This window comes from Colossoma macropomum, unplaced genomic scaffold, assembly GCF_904425465.1.
Source record: "Colossoma macropomum unplaced genomic scaffold, Colossoma_macropomum, whole genome shotgun sequence".
NCBI lineage: Eukaryota > Metazoa > Chordata > Actinopteri > Characiformes > Serrasalmidae > Colossoma > Colossoma macropomum.
This window is the reverse complement of record NW_023494805.1, coordinates 14,489,378-14,505,654: the sequence shown is the minus strand read 5'-3', so window position 1 is coordinate 14,505,654 and position 16,277 is coordinate 14,489,378. Positions and strand designations below refer to the sequence as shown.

Below are 16,277 nucleotides of genomic sequence, written 5' to 3'. Positions count from 1 at the left end.
AAACAGTACTTGTGCATTAAAATGTGCAGAAGTGTGTTCTCTGTAGAGGATGTTAACTTATTTTCATGTAGAAATCAACAAAATGTAATTTGACCAGAGGCGCCCAAACTTTTGCATACGACCGTACATAAACGTGCACACACATATCGACAATGATCAACACTTTCTTAAGCAAACATGACACATACACACAGACACAGTGAGGAAAGTTCATTAGCAGTGCACAGAAAATGACTCATTGAGCTCCAATCTAAACACCCTCTGATTACACTCAATGAGCCAAATTAACATCAAAACAAGCACATTTCTGTCGCAGTATCTCCAGGCACTACATATACTAGGTTTTACAAACTTCCAAGCCATTACGTGAGCCCTACTCTAATGACTCATAAAGCTCTGAAGCTGTCAGTGGTGTCAGAGTCGATAATGAAGCTGAAAACTGGTGTCTCCCACATCAAAGGGCCTGTTAGTGTTGTACTACACAGGACTCCAGACCAGCGGGGTGAGTGTATGCATGGAATACACGAGAAACAAAAAATGGCCCTTTTAATCACTGTGTAATCAAATATGAGAAAAAACAGTGTCAGGGAGGTATTCACTTTAACAACACCACAAAATGAGTGTTTCAGGGTGTAGGACTAGAGTTGTAGTAATACTGATTCCACACAGTTTTTTGGTTGCTCTGACTTAGTACTCCAGCATATTTGCTTTAAAATGAGTACGAAGTTAAAGAGGAATTCCAATGATATTTCAACGATTCTGAATAATCCCATCTTTAAGATGAAAACAAAGTCATTCAGAGTAGTTATGAAATGTGCCATTCTGGAGAAACCTGAAGAGTCAGAATTTTGGTGATAGGAACCAGATGTCTGAAGAGTTTAATACCATTAAAGCTACTTCACAGAAAGTTATTACACGAGACACTTACAAATATGTTGCCACATGCCTGAAGCAGGCATTTTAGGGTAATTTTATGGTAGTTTTTAAAGTAAGAGTTTGGTCTAAAACATATTTTTAAAATCACATTCATGGTGGAGGTACATGCAGGGCACTAAAAGGCAAAATATACCCAAAGAAAATAAACTGTCGCTGTCTAAACAAAAAAAAGCCCATATTTTTGTTCATTTCTACATCATTTGAACAAGGCAGGTCCCTTTTACATTGTCCAAAAAATTTCGGAGATACATTTTTTTCTCTGGACAACAACAATATGTTTTCAAAATATTTTTACCACTATTTACTGTTATAAACCCAGAAGACATGTCTAGGTTTACTGGTCATTTTGGGTAGTAAATAAAATGCCTACGTTTGTGCATGTATTTTGAAAAATAAGTTCCCTTGTGCAGATTATTAACTGTAATCATGGTTATGTATGACCATATCTGTTGAACTGTGTAGAAATTATAGCTTTTTTTATAGCTTTTTTTTTAAAGTTTGTTGGTCAGTTCTGAGTTGTTGCATCATTACATCATGCCAGAGTTAACAAAAGGCCTGGTGTTGATTCTAGATGTGGTATTTGTATTTGGAATTTGAAGCTGTTGTATGTCAAATCTAACTGTTTGGTACACTGCTGAGCGTGGCAATAGCAAACTATTTGGCAGACCAGGGGCGATTACGGTTATGGTGGAAAAAACTTTGGTTGTAAAGAAAAACTGCTTAATGGATCAAGAAAACCATCAAGGATGCTGGCGTGCCCTAAAAGGACTGACCACATAATCCAAAGCCTAAAAACAGAGAGGCCAGCTTGCTGTAGGTACATAAATAAACTCAGGCAGAGTCCTAATAATGTGACTGTTGTCAGCAGCTGCAGGATGAATCCTGAAATGTATAGAAGCATCTTAACTGCTGAGATCCAACTAAGTGCTTCAAAACTCATTGATCTTGGTGCTGCTACAGCAAGAGTTTTTCAGGGGCCAGACACTGAAATGTTCTTGACTTGAGAAGTCAGTCACTCAAGCCCAGTGAGCACATATTTCACTTACTGAAGACCAAAAGCCACAGAAACAAGCAGGAGATGAAAATGGCTGCGTTACAGGCCTGGCAGGGTGTTAGCAGAGAAGACACTCAGCATCTGGTAAGGAAATTTTATATAGATATTTTTTCTTAATTTCTATATAATTCAATTGTTAAGATGTAAACAAAGTAATTCGAGTGGTTTGATGTTAACTGCTCTGTTCTAGAGAAACACACTAAGTCTGCACTGTTCACAGTGGTAGTGATAGGAACCAGATGTCCAAAGAGTTCAATTCCTCTAAAAGTTTCTATGGTTAAAAATAGTCTGCCTGCGGCCTGAGACAATGCTTTACGATAGTTTTAAGATCAAATTTTGGCCCAAAACATTTTTTGTAGAGCAAAATAGGGCGCAAAGAATTTTTTTTCAGATTTATCACTAGTTTACCATTGTCCAAATTGCATATAAAAACTCAGAATGTGTGTAGATCTACTGGTTATTTTGGATAGTAAATAAAATAGCTATATTTGTGGTGCAGACATGGTGATCCATCTCACACCAAACCACTCTGAATAATTTTGTTTACAACTGAACCACTGATTTACTTGGAAATAAAAAAAAAATCAGTGGAATTCCCATTTAAAAAGCACCATGGCTATGTGACCTAATAGAGACTTTAGATTATGTTAATTTTCCATTTACTTTTGGCAACCACAATGGCAACTATGTATTTTGTGATGTGCTTAATAGTCTAGAATTAATGCTGACACTCTCCACTTAACTGATTCCACTAATAACAGTTTAACAGCCTTCCAAAAGGTGCTGTAGTCAAGAGTTTAGAATGGAACCAAAGAAATCACTCACCTCCACCACACGTCTCAGAGCACTCAGTGAAGCCCTCATACTCCCAGTCATGTAACTCCTCCCTCTCTAGAACCACGCTCCTAACTCTCTCACCCTCCTGCTCAGTATTCACTCCAGGGCAGGGAGAACGGTAACAGGGCTGACTCTCTGCAGGCTTCTGCCCCTCACATTCATCGTCTGGAAGGTCAGCCACTGTCTGAGAGAAGGACAGCAACACCTGACATTTCACTGTGCGCCTCTGTGTTCCAGCACCACATGTCCTGCTGCAGGGCCCCCACGCTCCTCGGATAAACCTGGAAAACAAATGTATGCATAGACACACACAGGTTTGTTTTCATACATTGTAAGCAAAACCTACATGCATTACATCATTGCTGTCAGAACAAAACTGTGTTTCTCCAAAATAGTAACTTTGAAGAAGAATGGGAAAACATTCTAAACTTTAATGTACAGTACAAGTCAGAGACCACTACTCATGTTTTTAAAAATATCTGCCAGAATATTGTTCCACACTTCCAAAGTTCAGTCTTAGAGGTTGGTTGCATTTTTTCATGATCCAAGTAATCCCAAACACATCCCATGATGTTGAGGTCTGGGGTGGTCAGTCAATTATCCTGAGAAGACCAGCAGTTGATTTGCCAACTTTCTTCTTTTTGTCTGTTTTCTTTTCTCAGTAAGAGCTTCTTAGCAGCTACACATCCTTTCAGACTCATAGTGCTGAGTTGTCTTCTCACGGTGGTAGGATGGACAGAAACACCTGTGGATTTTTTCGGATCTGAAGCAAGAGTAAGGCTCGATTTTCTCCTCTCTCTCAAAGATGAAAGCTTAAGTACTGTTTATCTGATGATGATAGTCCAGATAGTCTACCCGGTCTTGCATGGTTGTTAGGTGTCATATTTTCTTGATATCTTGTAATAATGTTTTAACAGTTAGTTTTTGAAACTCCTGTTTTTTTCCACTTATTTTCATTTGACTTTCCCCTTCCATATGCAAGTGCATGATTATATCTTATCTTATATCTATATCTCCTTGAAAATGAATAACTTGTACTTCATGGCTGGTTTGATAGGAAATTAAATAAATGAATGACATTCTCAGATTTTTGCACAGTACCATAGAAAGTACTGTACTGTACTGTAGAATGTTCTAAGTCTCATCCTAAATTGAACTTAAACCTCAAAAACCAAAACAAAATTGTCTTGCCTTTTCAGGTCTAAAAATGTAAAACTTTTTTTTTCTTTTAAGGAATCAACATCAGAGGATTTTCTCTGGTTTTCCTACAAAGTCAAGATATTTTTGCCCGAAATAGTGCACCTCACACACACTGATATATATGAAATCATAATACAAATCAGCACTAATAAAAGCACCTCTTTGAAAAGCTGTGTCGCTTCTGGCACTAGCTTCATCCTCACACATTTTAGTCATTTGCAGCTAAGTTCATAAAGTGCACAAGTATTTCTGAAATCCAGCCTTTCCTGCAGTTCATTCAACAGCTGTGAGACATTAAGGCCCAATGCTCTTGAATAAATTGCTTTGATGCCTCCTTCCTCATAGTTAAGAATGAAGCCAGCAGGAGTGTCCTGATGGTATGAAAAGCAAGCTTTACCTACTGTCAACCTGAGAAGAACTGCCACACGCTCATTAAATGAAAGCTTAAGAGGAGTAACTTAAAGAAGAGAGGGCTAATCTGTTCTGTAACTACCTTTCAAGTTAAAGATAACAGTTAAAAATAATGTCCTTTAATCTGCGCCTTGCTAACCACTAGAAGAGCAATGTGGCAAAAAGACAAATCCAGGCCATAAAGTGACCAGTAATTCAAGTCAGAGGGGAATTGTTGACAGCTTAAGTACAGCCCAAGGTGACATCATCTGCACTCCACCTATCAAACAATGAATGCAGTCCACTGTGTGGCAGTGAAGATGTGAATGGCAATAGTAGTATGCTAATGACAACCACATTCAGCATTGATTTCATGAGCAGATGACTAGCTTGGCCTGGGGTACTTTATTCAATTTCATTGTATTACAACATTGTACAGAAGCCCTGAAGGTTAAGGTGAAACCTCCTGACAACAAAACAGCCTAATTTTTCAAACTTCTGCCCTTAAACACTCCACCCCACCCCTCCTGATTTTCCACATTGATGAGAAGCTGTAAAGGGGAGCAATTGTTTATTTCCTGAACCAAACTACCGTAATTGTTGTCCAAACTTCATTGAGCACCCAAATGTCTTATGTTAAATTAATCAGCCAGTAGTGAGTTAGCCCCTTATCTTTCCTCTCAACAATTAATTTTTTAGAGGGCAGAAATTTGAAAAATAAAGCTGCAAAACATTTTTAAGCCAGTTTATTTACTAAGAGTTGCATACAGCAGAAAACCAACTCAAGAATGTAGTTCTATATTTTTCACCCCAGCTTTCAGAGCTGCCTTATCAACGCGCTATACCACTGTATATTTTAGTTTATGCTGTCATCATTGTCTTTTCTTTTGAACTGATACTATCTGTGCTTACATATTAGTGTATAAATGGTTATTGGCTGTATATTGTCTTCTAATGTTTGCCGATTACAGCATCTCTGAGACTTCCACAGTATTTGGAATTGCAATTGTTTCAGATGACAAAACTTCACTGGGGTTCAGGTGTGATTTCCGTGCTATGTGCTAATGGTGTAGTGATTTTAATACAGTATGAAAAAATCTATACAAAAAAGCATACCAAAATTTAAACCATTACTGCCAACATGCCAACGGCTCTCCTCAGCCTTCAATTGTCTTTTTTTGAAAAACTACTGCCAGTGCTCAAGACCAGGCATTAAGGATATCCTATCTAAATTAAGTGGGCAGGGCTTATGCTCTGCATGCACCCACACTCAAATGACTGTTTTTTTTCAAGGTGCTTATAAACTTAAGAGCTGATTTTGGAGTTTTTATTTTTGGAAGGACAGGTATTAAAAGTCTGTGTTGCTATATAATAACAGCTATGTAGAACTAAGACATTTTAAACACATGAAATACCGAAAACTGATTCAAATCTTCAGAAACAAAAATCGTATGAAAACTGAAAATTTACTTAGGCTATTGGGACAAAATGTAGTATCTCCATTTTTTAAATATATTATTTTTTCAAATGCAATTTGTATACATCAACCACCCTTTACATTGTGTGATAATTTTATAATGAATGAACCAATAGAAATTGTTTAAAATTAAAATCCTTTTACATTAACTTCCACTGTGAGTTAAGAACATTTTTCCTTCTTCTGAAAAGCTATCAAATTGGAGGCACAAGGTTTGTTCCGACAGCAACAAGGTGTATCATTACAGCCCTACTATGTGCTGACCATGGAAAGGAGGCTTTCAGTAGATCACTGGCTTCATTCTGATTAACAGAGGGATGATATTGTCTCTTCCAGTGTACTGGTACAGTTGTTTAACAGGGGAACGTCCTACTAACCTGAGAACTGGCTCAAACTCACCTGAGAAAACCAAAATAAAAGATTACTAAAAACTCCTCTTAGGCTGGATTTTGTAGTTGTTCTGCTGCTGACTCCCTTTGATGTCAACTAAAGCTCTTTCACATTAAAGTCTGAGAACCCTGTCTGGGTTTGTGTCCTGCGGGCCTTGAGTCAGCTGCATCCAAATAAGAATCAGCTCTGTGATATAAAAATACTGTGAGAGGATGATGAGAGCACTTTAACTGTCATCAGCTGCTTAAAGCATATGGCAGTGCCTTGCCATCTGTAGGAAATGTGCGATCCTGTGGAATTATAATAGGGTCAAGAGCTGGACTCTTTTCTGATGCTCTAGTCTATTGCTTTAAGTCACTGCTGTAGCGCTAGCCGTTGGCAGCATGTGAGTGTGATCGTGCCTCTGAGGCTGTGCTGCACATTTTTCTCTGGCTGAACTGTGAAACCACAGCATAAGCATGCCTTCCCTCTTTATGATCCGACACAACAAGAAACCAATAACTAGGCTCGGCTGGCCCTAAACAAGCACCCAAGCAGGCTTTTTACGACATCTCCGCAGATGTGGCCAAAGCTTTGGCTAATGCATCAACATCAAAACAACATATTGATGACTCCCCTTTTAGCAGAAATATATCACGACTTGCATTCCAGCCCGTACGCATGGCTTTATTTGTCATTTCTCCGTATACCCACTTCCTGCAGCTATGATTCATACATTGATATATGTGAGAATCATTTTCTCTTTGATTTCTTTTAAGCGTCAACATCATGGCAACGCCAAGACCTGTTGTTCGGTCACAGGCGTGGTAGTGCATGGTCAAACCTCTAAACTCAGGCAGTATGTTTTCTCCTTGATCTTCGCAAGTAATTGCTACAGTGGTTTTGAATGCATCTGAAGAAACAGCAGGCTTAAATCTTGGCAGCGAAGGTGCAATAAGTCTAACACAGGAATTTCCTTCTCGTTTCTCTTGCATCCGTATGCCTGCGCCCATATGGCAGGCAGATATTGTTGTTGGCTTCTGGGCGACAGCATATTATACGCTTTTATTTATGCACTTTTTGGGAAGACATGCCTTTTGCAAAGAACAAAATCATATGCTTTGGCATTAGTCGGCTCTCTCACACTGCAATTCTCTCCAAAACACTGAAAGAAGTAGGCTAGCAATGCTAAAATATATGGAGTATGGTGTAGCACAGTTACCACAACAAATACGTAATGTGAAGTGTTACAGGCTAACACAGAGGCAAAAAACAATGGCTCCATGTATTTAAAATGTCATTATTTCAAAGAGGGATAATTAATTCCAGGCTTTGAGGGCTGCAGCTCAGCAGAGTTTAAAGACTTTGCTGCTCAAATTCATTTGATTCAACTCCTTAGTTAACACCTTAACCTTCTATGTATTTTCAGGGTTAGGCTTAAAGGGCCCCTATAATGGAAAACTCAATTTCCTTACCTTTTTTTAAGTGTTTGCTATAGCACATAAACATGGTTAAAACCTCAAGCATTCCATTAATATACCATCTCCAATCCATACAGTCCATATATGGAAATCAAGTTGTAAAACAGCCCATTTTGTGTTTTTGTGATTACATAAAAAACAGCACATTTAAATATATCCACAACAGTTCAGCCTACAACAGTTTAGCCCCGCCCATTCCACGCTGAAGTTATTTGAGTTAAGTTAGTTGAGTGTTTCCGACCAGACATATTTTTGAATGGGGCACAATACAAGCCAATGAGAACAGAGCTCATTTACATACATTTACAGTGCATTTCAGTCTTAAAGACACAGTAACAAAAACTGTTAAATGTAGAATATGAGCCTTTAACAGGCCTGAGTAATTTTTTTCACAAACTCATAACAGAAGAAAATCATAATTTAGGAATTTTATCTTATTTTGTAAGTTAGGAAATCCTATACTACTAAATCAACATAGATAATTCATTATTATATCTGTTACCAAAATACATGGACTGTTAAAACATAAAACACTTTATAAAAACACATAAAAGCATAAAAGCATATATGTAAACAAAGTTATAGTTAGCTACACAGAAACCAGAATACAGAATACTGTGGCTGCACCATCCTCCTCACTGTTTAATGTTAAATGTTAATGGTTTAGCTTTCATTTGCCAACACCAAGCTGAAGTAGCCTGCTTGCCTGTGCTTTGTGCTTTTGCTCCACAGGCTTCTGCCTCTTTGTTACTCTCTACCATCACTACAATAATTTTGCCTGCACAATTTTGCTACATGAATAAATGTAACACCATTACACTACTTAAAGATGTGTTACCTGTAACAGCAGCCTAAGAACCATAACATTCTATTTTCAGCTAGAAAAAGTTTATGAATGTAGGGTTCTGTAATAGCTACTGTCCATCAAGATAAGATTTTTCACTTTCAATTTTTTATTACTGAAGCCAATTTTATCTTAATTTAAGAAACATTTTTTATCTTGCAACATCTTATCTCAATTAAGATATGCACACAATTAAAATGTAAACATGTAATCAAAATAACATAAAAACTGTAAGTTGGATAGTTAGACAGCTACCACTGTAAAAAAAAAAAACTAACAAAAAAACATCACAACAAACCTCAAGTGTAATGAACTGCAAGTTTGAAAAATTAAGAATATTGTGACAACGTTTCCTGCTTTTTAATACTGCTCCACAGTTTCAGTTTCCATATCCCAAAGCTTTAGCTGCCTTGCAAGCCACGCTAACATTTTTCCTCCTGATAAACAGCCACGGGGGAAATGTGTCAGTGATAACATTCTCTTTCCAATAGAGCAGCTAGTGGTACAAATGTATGGTTAAAACAGATGTCAGGACACCTTTCGGAGGACAGTATTTAGGAAATTTTGTCTAGTCAGCCACTAGATGCTTCTAGATGTTCTAGTTGTGTAATATTGTTATCTGGAGTTGGATTAAACAATGAAGGAACTGTAATTCTGTAATAGCTTCTGTCCTAAAATCGATCCTAAGTGAAGTTGTCATGCTGATTAACAAGATTTTAGAGTTAGGATGTTTCTGTAACATGACTTCTTGGAGTTTAAGGGGAGTTTAAACATCAAACTGTGATGAGATCTGGTCCTCCAGGACAGAGACTGATAACCCCTAATTAAATACATTGATGACTCATGTAAATCATAGGTAAACAAATAATCATTTGGAATTTACAACTAATTTTACTAGCCTGAACTGATACACACCTGATGTACACCTTTAAGGCAAGGAAAGTGAAGTCTGGCATTAAAATGCACTTAGAATGCAGTGCCAGTGTTTTCTTATGGTTTAAAGAACGTCCTTCAGTCACAGTGGTTACTACATCACTGATCCTTCTCTTTGAAACAAACTGAACTACTTTAATCTTCTAAGAGCTAAATGAATCATTCTTTACCTCAAAATGTCATGAAGTCATACAAAAACAATGGTCACCATCCAATTCTACCATGTCTGCCAAACTCTACAATTCCTGTGGTTTTCACCTTAAACAATGTACATTACGAGCAGCAGATACCTCAGCTTCAGGTCTCAGTGCTATTCTCGACTGATCTCGAAGACGGCTTAGGCTGTGCACTCACCCCTCTATCCCCCAACTCAATGTTAAATCTTAAAAACGGATATTTAGTACTGTAAATCTCCACGTTTGTGTAGTGTGTCTGCAGATGCTGTTGTTGGGCTCCATTCCTCTTCATAAATCATCACCTGACCCAAAAAGCCTGTGATGGTTTCAACAGAACATCTGCGCACAAAAAGGTACGAGCTACCCCTACTCACTCTCCTCTTTCACTTCACACTGTTTCAACCAATCACATCATTTAAGGATCAGCCAGCTCAGGGAGACCCTTTGTGAGAGCAGATTTTCCATCTGAAGGCTGGAGAGCATTCATGAGATTTTTCTTCCTTTAAATCTGTGCTAAGGAAATAACGTAGACCTCTTTAGCTGATGTCAGATTCTTTTAAGGCAATCTTTAAGTCATACGAAGGAAACTATGACCTGAAAATTCTGAAAATTCTTATTCTCCTTTAAGTCAGTGAAAATCCACAGAGACCACTACTGAAGGACCCAAAAACCTCCAGGCCCACAGTTTTACTGTTATTTCAGAGCTAGAAGCACTTACATTGGCTCTTCAGACACAGCAGTATCTTCCTCCAGTTCTATGGCTTGCTTGAACCATGGTGGCTTTGCCTCCACAGGGAGCTTCTCTAATAAAACAGAGAAAGAATAACACAATATTTGTGACCTATTGTAAAGGCTGTGTAACAGGGTGTATTATAAGTAGAGCTGTCACTATTGTTTATGTGATTATATTAGTAATTACTAATAAACTACTCATCTACGGATTTAATTTTACAAAAGATCAACTGAAACAATACTAAATATAGTGTGTTAGTTAGTTAGTTTATAGGTATAGTTTTAGGCAACTGGGAAAATTATTTATTTTTAATATTTAAAAAAGCTTTTTAATTAGGCAATAACTATTTCCAAACCTCTCCTGTTGAAGCCCAATATGTTGTAGCATTAACATTATTTCTCAGTGAAATTAAGGCCTGAGCCCAAACCCTGAAAAACAGCCCCAGACCATTTTCCCTCCTCCACCAAACTTTACTGTTGGCATTATGCATTTCAGTAGGTGGCGTTTTCCTTGCATCTGCCAAATTTAGATTTATTTATCCAACTGCCAGATAGTGAAACATGATTCAACACTCCAGAGAACATGTTTCCAATACGGTCCAGAGTCAGCATACTTTACACCACACCAGTCGACGCTTGGCATTGCACATAGAGATATTAGGCTTGTGAGCAGGTGGTCAGCCTTTGAAACCCATTTTATGAAGCTCTTGATGCACAGTTCTTGTGCTGATCTTGCTTCTGGAACAGTTTGGAACTCTGTAGTGAGTGATGCAACAGAGGATTGGCAATTTATATGCGCTATGCGACTCAGCACGCAGTAGCCCCACTCAGTTTACACAATCTACTGTTTTGTGGCAGATTTTTGTGACAGCTGTTGTTGTTTCTAGACACTTTCATAAACTGACTTGTGGCAAAGGTGGCGTCCTATGACAGTGCCACGTCTAAAGTCACTGAGCTCTTCAGTGTCACCCATTCTACTGACAATATTTGTCTATGGAGATTGCATAGCTGTGCGCTTGATTTTATACCCCTGTTAGTAATGGGTATAGCTAAAACACTTGAGCTCAATTATTAGGAGGGATGTCTACATACTTTTGGACATATAGTGTCTTTGTATCTTTTCATAATCTAATGTTTTAAGACAGAACAATAAAATAGTGTGTGTGAAGAGTGAAAACAGAGTGTGTGAAGTCAATACACCTTAAAACATATAAATGCAATGGAATATAATACATTTGTGTTTCTTAACTAAAGACATACTTTTGAGGGTACCACTCAGTGACAAGAGGAGCACCACCCCAGTGATAGTTTAGTACCTTTTTTCTGAAAGTGTTATTTCGTGTTTTAATGGCAAAATCACATTTACTGCTGAGATAAATGGTCATATCATTATGCAAAGTGTCAATTAATTAATGCTGATCTTGAAGAACGTAAATCATAATATTGTTGCAGTTGATGTGCAATTAGAGTTAACCCTTTAGTGTTGCCATTGTGCTTCCTTTCTTGTCTAACTACAATATAAGAGTAATTAAAAAAAAAACCCTGAAGATTTTATATGCAAAATGGCACACATATACATACATACACACATGCCATATGGCAAGGGGTATGGCAACAGCATGTGATGGTTAAATAGCAATGTGCAATGCACACAATAGGGTTAAGTTAACACAATGCCATTAGATACTGTACACCGCAAATTAAAAAAAATTAAAAAAATATTTTTTTTAACATTCCAAGTTGATGATTTTAACAATGTAACTATTTCATACCTATCTGTGTCTTAAAAATACTTATGCATTAATGATAGTTATGCACATGCTTTATTTCAAGCCTGAATGATTAATGTGCCCAATGGCTGTGTATATGTATACTTCCTCTGTATGCATTGCAGATTTCAGTCACATTAAGTGTATTAATTATGCCATTTCTATTAGACAAATCATGATGGTTTATCATCTGTTTTTCACAATTCATGCAGTAAAGGGTTAATAGTGCAAATAGGTAAAAAATCTGAATGGTCATTTCAATAAAAAGGCATCACACATCAGCTGCTGGGTAAGTACAAGTAAGTCAGACTAAGTGCCTACCTAAGGGCTTGTAACAGGGAACAGGAACCAGGCACTCTTCCTTTATGTGTGGCTTTGTGGTGGGATTGCAGCCTCCAGCATGCAAGCCTCTGTGATCGATGCACAGGACCACTCTGTAACGCAGGCCTTGTCCACAAGTCACTGTGCACTAAATAGAAGATACTTCTATGATATATACAGCAAAAAAATGAACAAATCAGCTAAATAAGCTAACAGGGCAAGCTCCACTAACAAACAGCTACCACTAAAAAAGCAAACAGCTTGCTTCTCATTCTCTTGAAGCAGTGGGCCCAAAAGATTGATTTTTATTAAATGACTGTTTACCCTAAGTTACATCTGTAGATACACAGCCTGCATGCTTAGCTGTAGCTGTTGATTGGACAAGACCAGTTCTTAAAACTGGTGGTTTTGGCTGGATTTAGTCCATATCCATTGTTTGTAGTAAGTGGAGATCCATTGTTTAAAATTTTGTGAAAGTGATAATCAAAGAGATTTTGCCATTTTACATTTTTAAAAACTTAGTCAACTAGTATTTAAAGGAAGATCCCATCAATTTTTCAAAATTTCTGCGCAATTAAATCATTAAGATGCAAACAAAGCCATCCGGTGTTTCAATGTGAAATTCACAATTTTAATGACTCTTAAAGCTACCAAAGCTTAAATTTCATATTTTAGAGAAGGTTTTGCATCATATTCAGAACATAAAGAGTGACATAAGCACAAGGTGTTGCATACCGATCTGCAAAATTTAGTCAGAATGGCCTGAATCTTTACTGACAATGCCTCTCTGGAAGCATTTCAGTCCCACGTCAAAAGAAAAGGAAGAAGACAAAAACTCTGGCTGCCTATAAAGAGCTTTTTCGGTTTGTTCTGCCAATACAAGCATTTAACAGAGGTTTAGAGAGAGGAATGCTGAAGGTAAACAAAGCCCCAGGTTTTCATATTTTTCATAAGGCCACAAATGTGGATTCATTGGTTCTTGGTTACACTTTTCAAAAAGAAAAAGACTTTCCTTTTGAAATTACAATTCACAGGAGACACTACTTTGGGGATAATCAGATGGAAAGAACGAAAGCTCAGCTTCTTCTTCAGAAGTAAGATACTGAATCTAAACATGTTTTTTCACAACTGCTCTTTTTTTTAGTGTAGATTGGCCTTTGGGTGATATAGGATTACAACTGCTTTTTATTTGTTTCTTTTTCAAAGTTTTATGTGTTCTGGAAGTTGTAGTGTTGTCAGAGATGAGAACCCTATCCTGCTACCGGTAATAATATGGGAGTGTAAAGTTTAGTGTCTATTTGTTTTAGTGGAAGCTTCAAGCCCACCATGCCAAGAAATGCCACTTGCGGTGAGGTGAGCTGTTAGAGAAGTCATGCAGCGCCATTCATTCCAGACCCTGAGAAGATTAATCGCCATGTTTTTTTCACCTCCTTTCACTAATTAACACATCGTTAGCAGTGGAAAACTGTGCGGGATCAGAGATAACAGAGATTAACGAGCTACTCACTGATGCATGATTGCGGGTTAAGTGTTAACAGTGAAGAACAAAAACGGGGCACAAAGACATTTCTGGTACAAAGATCTGAGCAGGAATCCTGAGATGTTTCTGAGGCTCAGAGCAATTATGAGTATTTAACAGTGAATAATACAATACCCAAGGGTGAGCAATTAAGTTCTAGGTATACATAGACTCTAAATTAGGATGACTACTTATGTCGAAGACAAAATGCTAAGGCTTGGGCTTATGCCAGCACCATAAAACAACTCCTTGGAAATGCAAACTTCTCAGCTTACTGCAAAAAAGACTGGAGACACAGCACCTCAGGGTTGGACTCCTTACCAGGTATGTTATACATGTTGGCATAGGCATTTGACATGTTGCAAAATGGTTCAGGTATAATTGTGTTAATTGCTTTTAATGGGAGTTCACCACAAGTTCAACTAGGAAACCTACCATTAAATAGGAGCTTGCCATTGAGTTTCTTTCAAATGATTATCCAACAAAAACACTGTTTCTAAGAGTAGCCCTTCTGAAACTGAGAATAAGCTATATATCTGATAACTACATAAGGACAAAGAAAGGCCTTACAAATACGAATAAAATGAAGTCTTGCCTAGAATAACAAACTCACTGAGAACTAAAGTTGGCGTTTAGTGTGCAAGTTATTTTTGAAAAAAAAAAGTATTGAACAAAATGAATCACAATTACCGGTGACCACTCCTGTGCAAGCCATGTTGGGCAGTCAAATGTGTTACATGGCTGTAGGATGGATGTCTTGGATGCATACAGACATTTCCACTCATCTGTGGGAGTGATGTTTCCCTGCATGTCTTCTTCCACACAGGAAACCGAGCGGCTCTGGACCCCTCCGCCGCAGGACGTGGAACAGGCCGTCCACGGGCTGCTCTCCCACCTGGCGATATTGATTTAGACTACGTCAAAGTGCTTCTTTATTTCAGGTTGAAAACAATGTTTCTGATGTTAGTAATAAACACTGCACATTTATCAAAATAGACCCATCCATGCTCCGTCCACAAATGCATTCTTTCATAGCTCCTGCTGCGAGGTTGGACAAGCTTTACACAACACTGGCAAAAATCCCATTCCGCCTTGTGAGAAACTTCAGCGCTCAGTTTTTTATCAAAATACTCACATTTGGAGTTTCATTCATTTCAAAATAAATTTACTTTGCCTTAGTTAGGGTTAGCTAGGATAGCACAGATGTAGTTATTTTAACCTCACCAAAACTTCTGTGGCTGAATCTGGGATCCAAAGATTTCTGACTCTATTTGGGCCAATCGCTGTCAATTGACTTGACTTGCTCGAGGCAACATACTCACACGTTTCCAGTTTTTGGCTCAATTTTAGAATATATATGACACATACATTATATGGACAAAAGTATTGGGTTCACCTACACATTACATCTACAGGAGCTTTTATGACATCCCATTCTAAATCCATTGACATTAATATGGAGTTGGTCCCACCTTTACAGCTATAACAGCTTCCACTCTTCTGGAAAGCTTTCTACAAGATTTTGGAGTGTGTCTCAGGGAATTTTTGCCTATTCATCCAGAAGAGTATTTGTGAGTTCAGACACTGATGTTGGATGAGAGGGCCTGGCTCTCAATCTCTGTTCTAGTTCATCCCAAAGATGTTTGATGTAGTTGAGGTCAGGGCTCTGTGCGGGCCAGTCAAGTGCTTCCACACCAGACTCACCCAGCCATGCTTTTATGGACCTTGCCTTGTGCACCGGTGCTTAGTCATGCTGGAACAGAAAAGGGCCTTTTCCTAACTGTTCCCACAAAGTTCGAAGCATACAATTGTCCGAAATGTCTTGGTATGCTGAGGTATTAAGATTTCCCTTCACTGGAGCTAAGGGGTCTAGGCCAACCCCTGACAAACAACCCCATACCATACTTTACAGTTGGCACAATGCAGTCAGGCAGGTAATGTTATCCTGGCAACCGCCAAACCCAGACTCGTCCATCAGACTGCCAGATAGAGAAGTGTGATTTGTCACTCCACAGAACATGTTTCCACTGCTCCAGAGTCCAGTGGCGGTGTGCTTTACGCCACTCCATCCGATGCTTGCCATTGTGCTTGGCGATGTAAGGCTTGCATGCAGCTGCTCAGCCATGGAAACCCATGCCAAGAAGCTCCCGGCACACAGTTCTTGTGCTGATGTTAACCTCACAGGAGGTTTGGAACTTTGCAGTTATTGAGTCAGCAGAGCTTTTATGCCTCAGCACTC

At 38.3% G+C, this 16,277-nt stretch overlaps 1 protein-coding gene across 1 annotated transcript in view; it reads right to left on the bottom strand.

Annotated features, from left to right (window-relative positions):
- The window catches only part of LOC118825786 (ADAMTS-like protein 1), a 174,800-nt gene that overhangs the window by 17,092 nt on the left and 141,431 nt on the right, over positions 1-16,277 (bottom strand). The window contains 4 exon segments of the mRNA XM_036596606.1: positions 2,816-3,108; positions 10,416-10,500; positions 12,520-12,667; positions 14,729-14,933. Coding sequence (XP_036452499.1) covers positions 2,816-3,108; positions 10,416-10,500; positions 12,520-12,667; positions 14,729-14,933 — 731 coding nt within the window.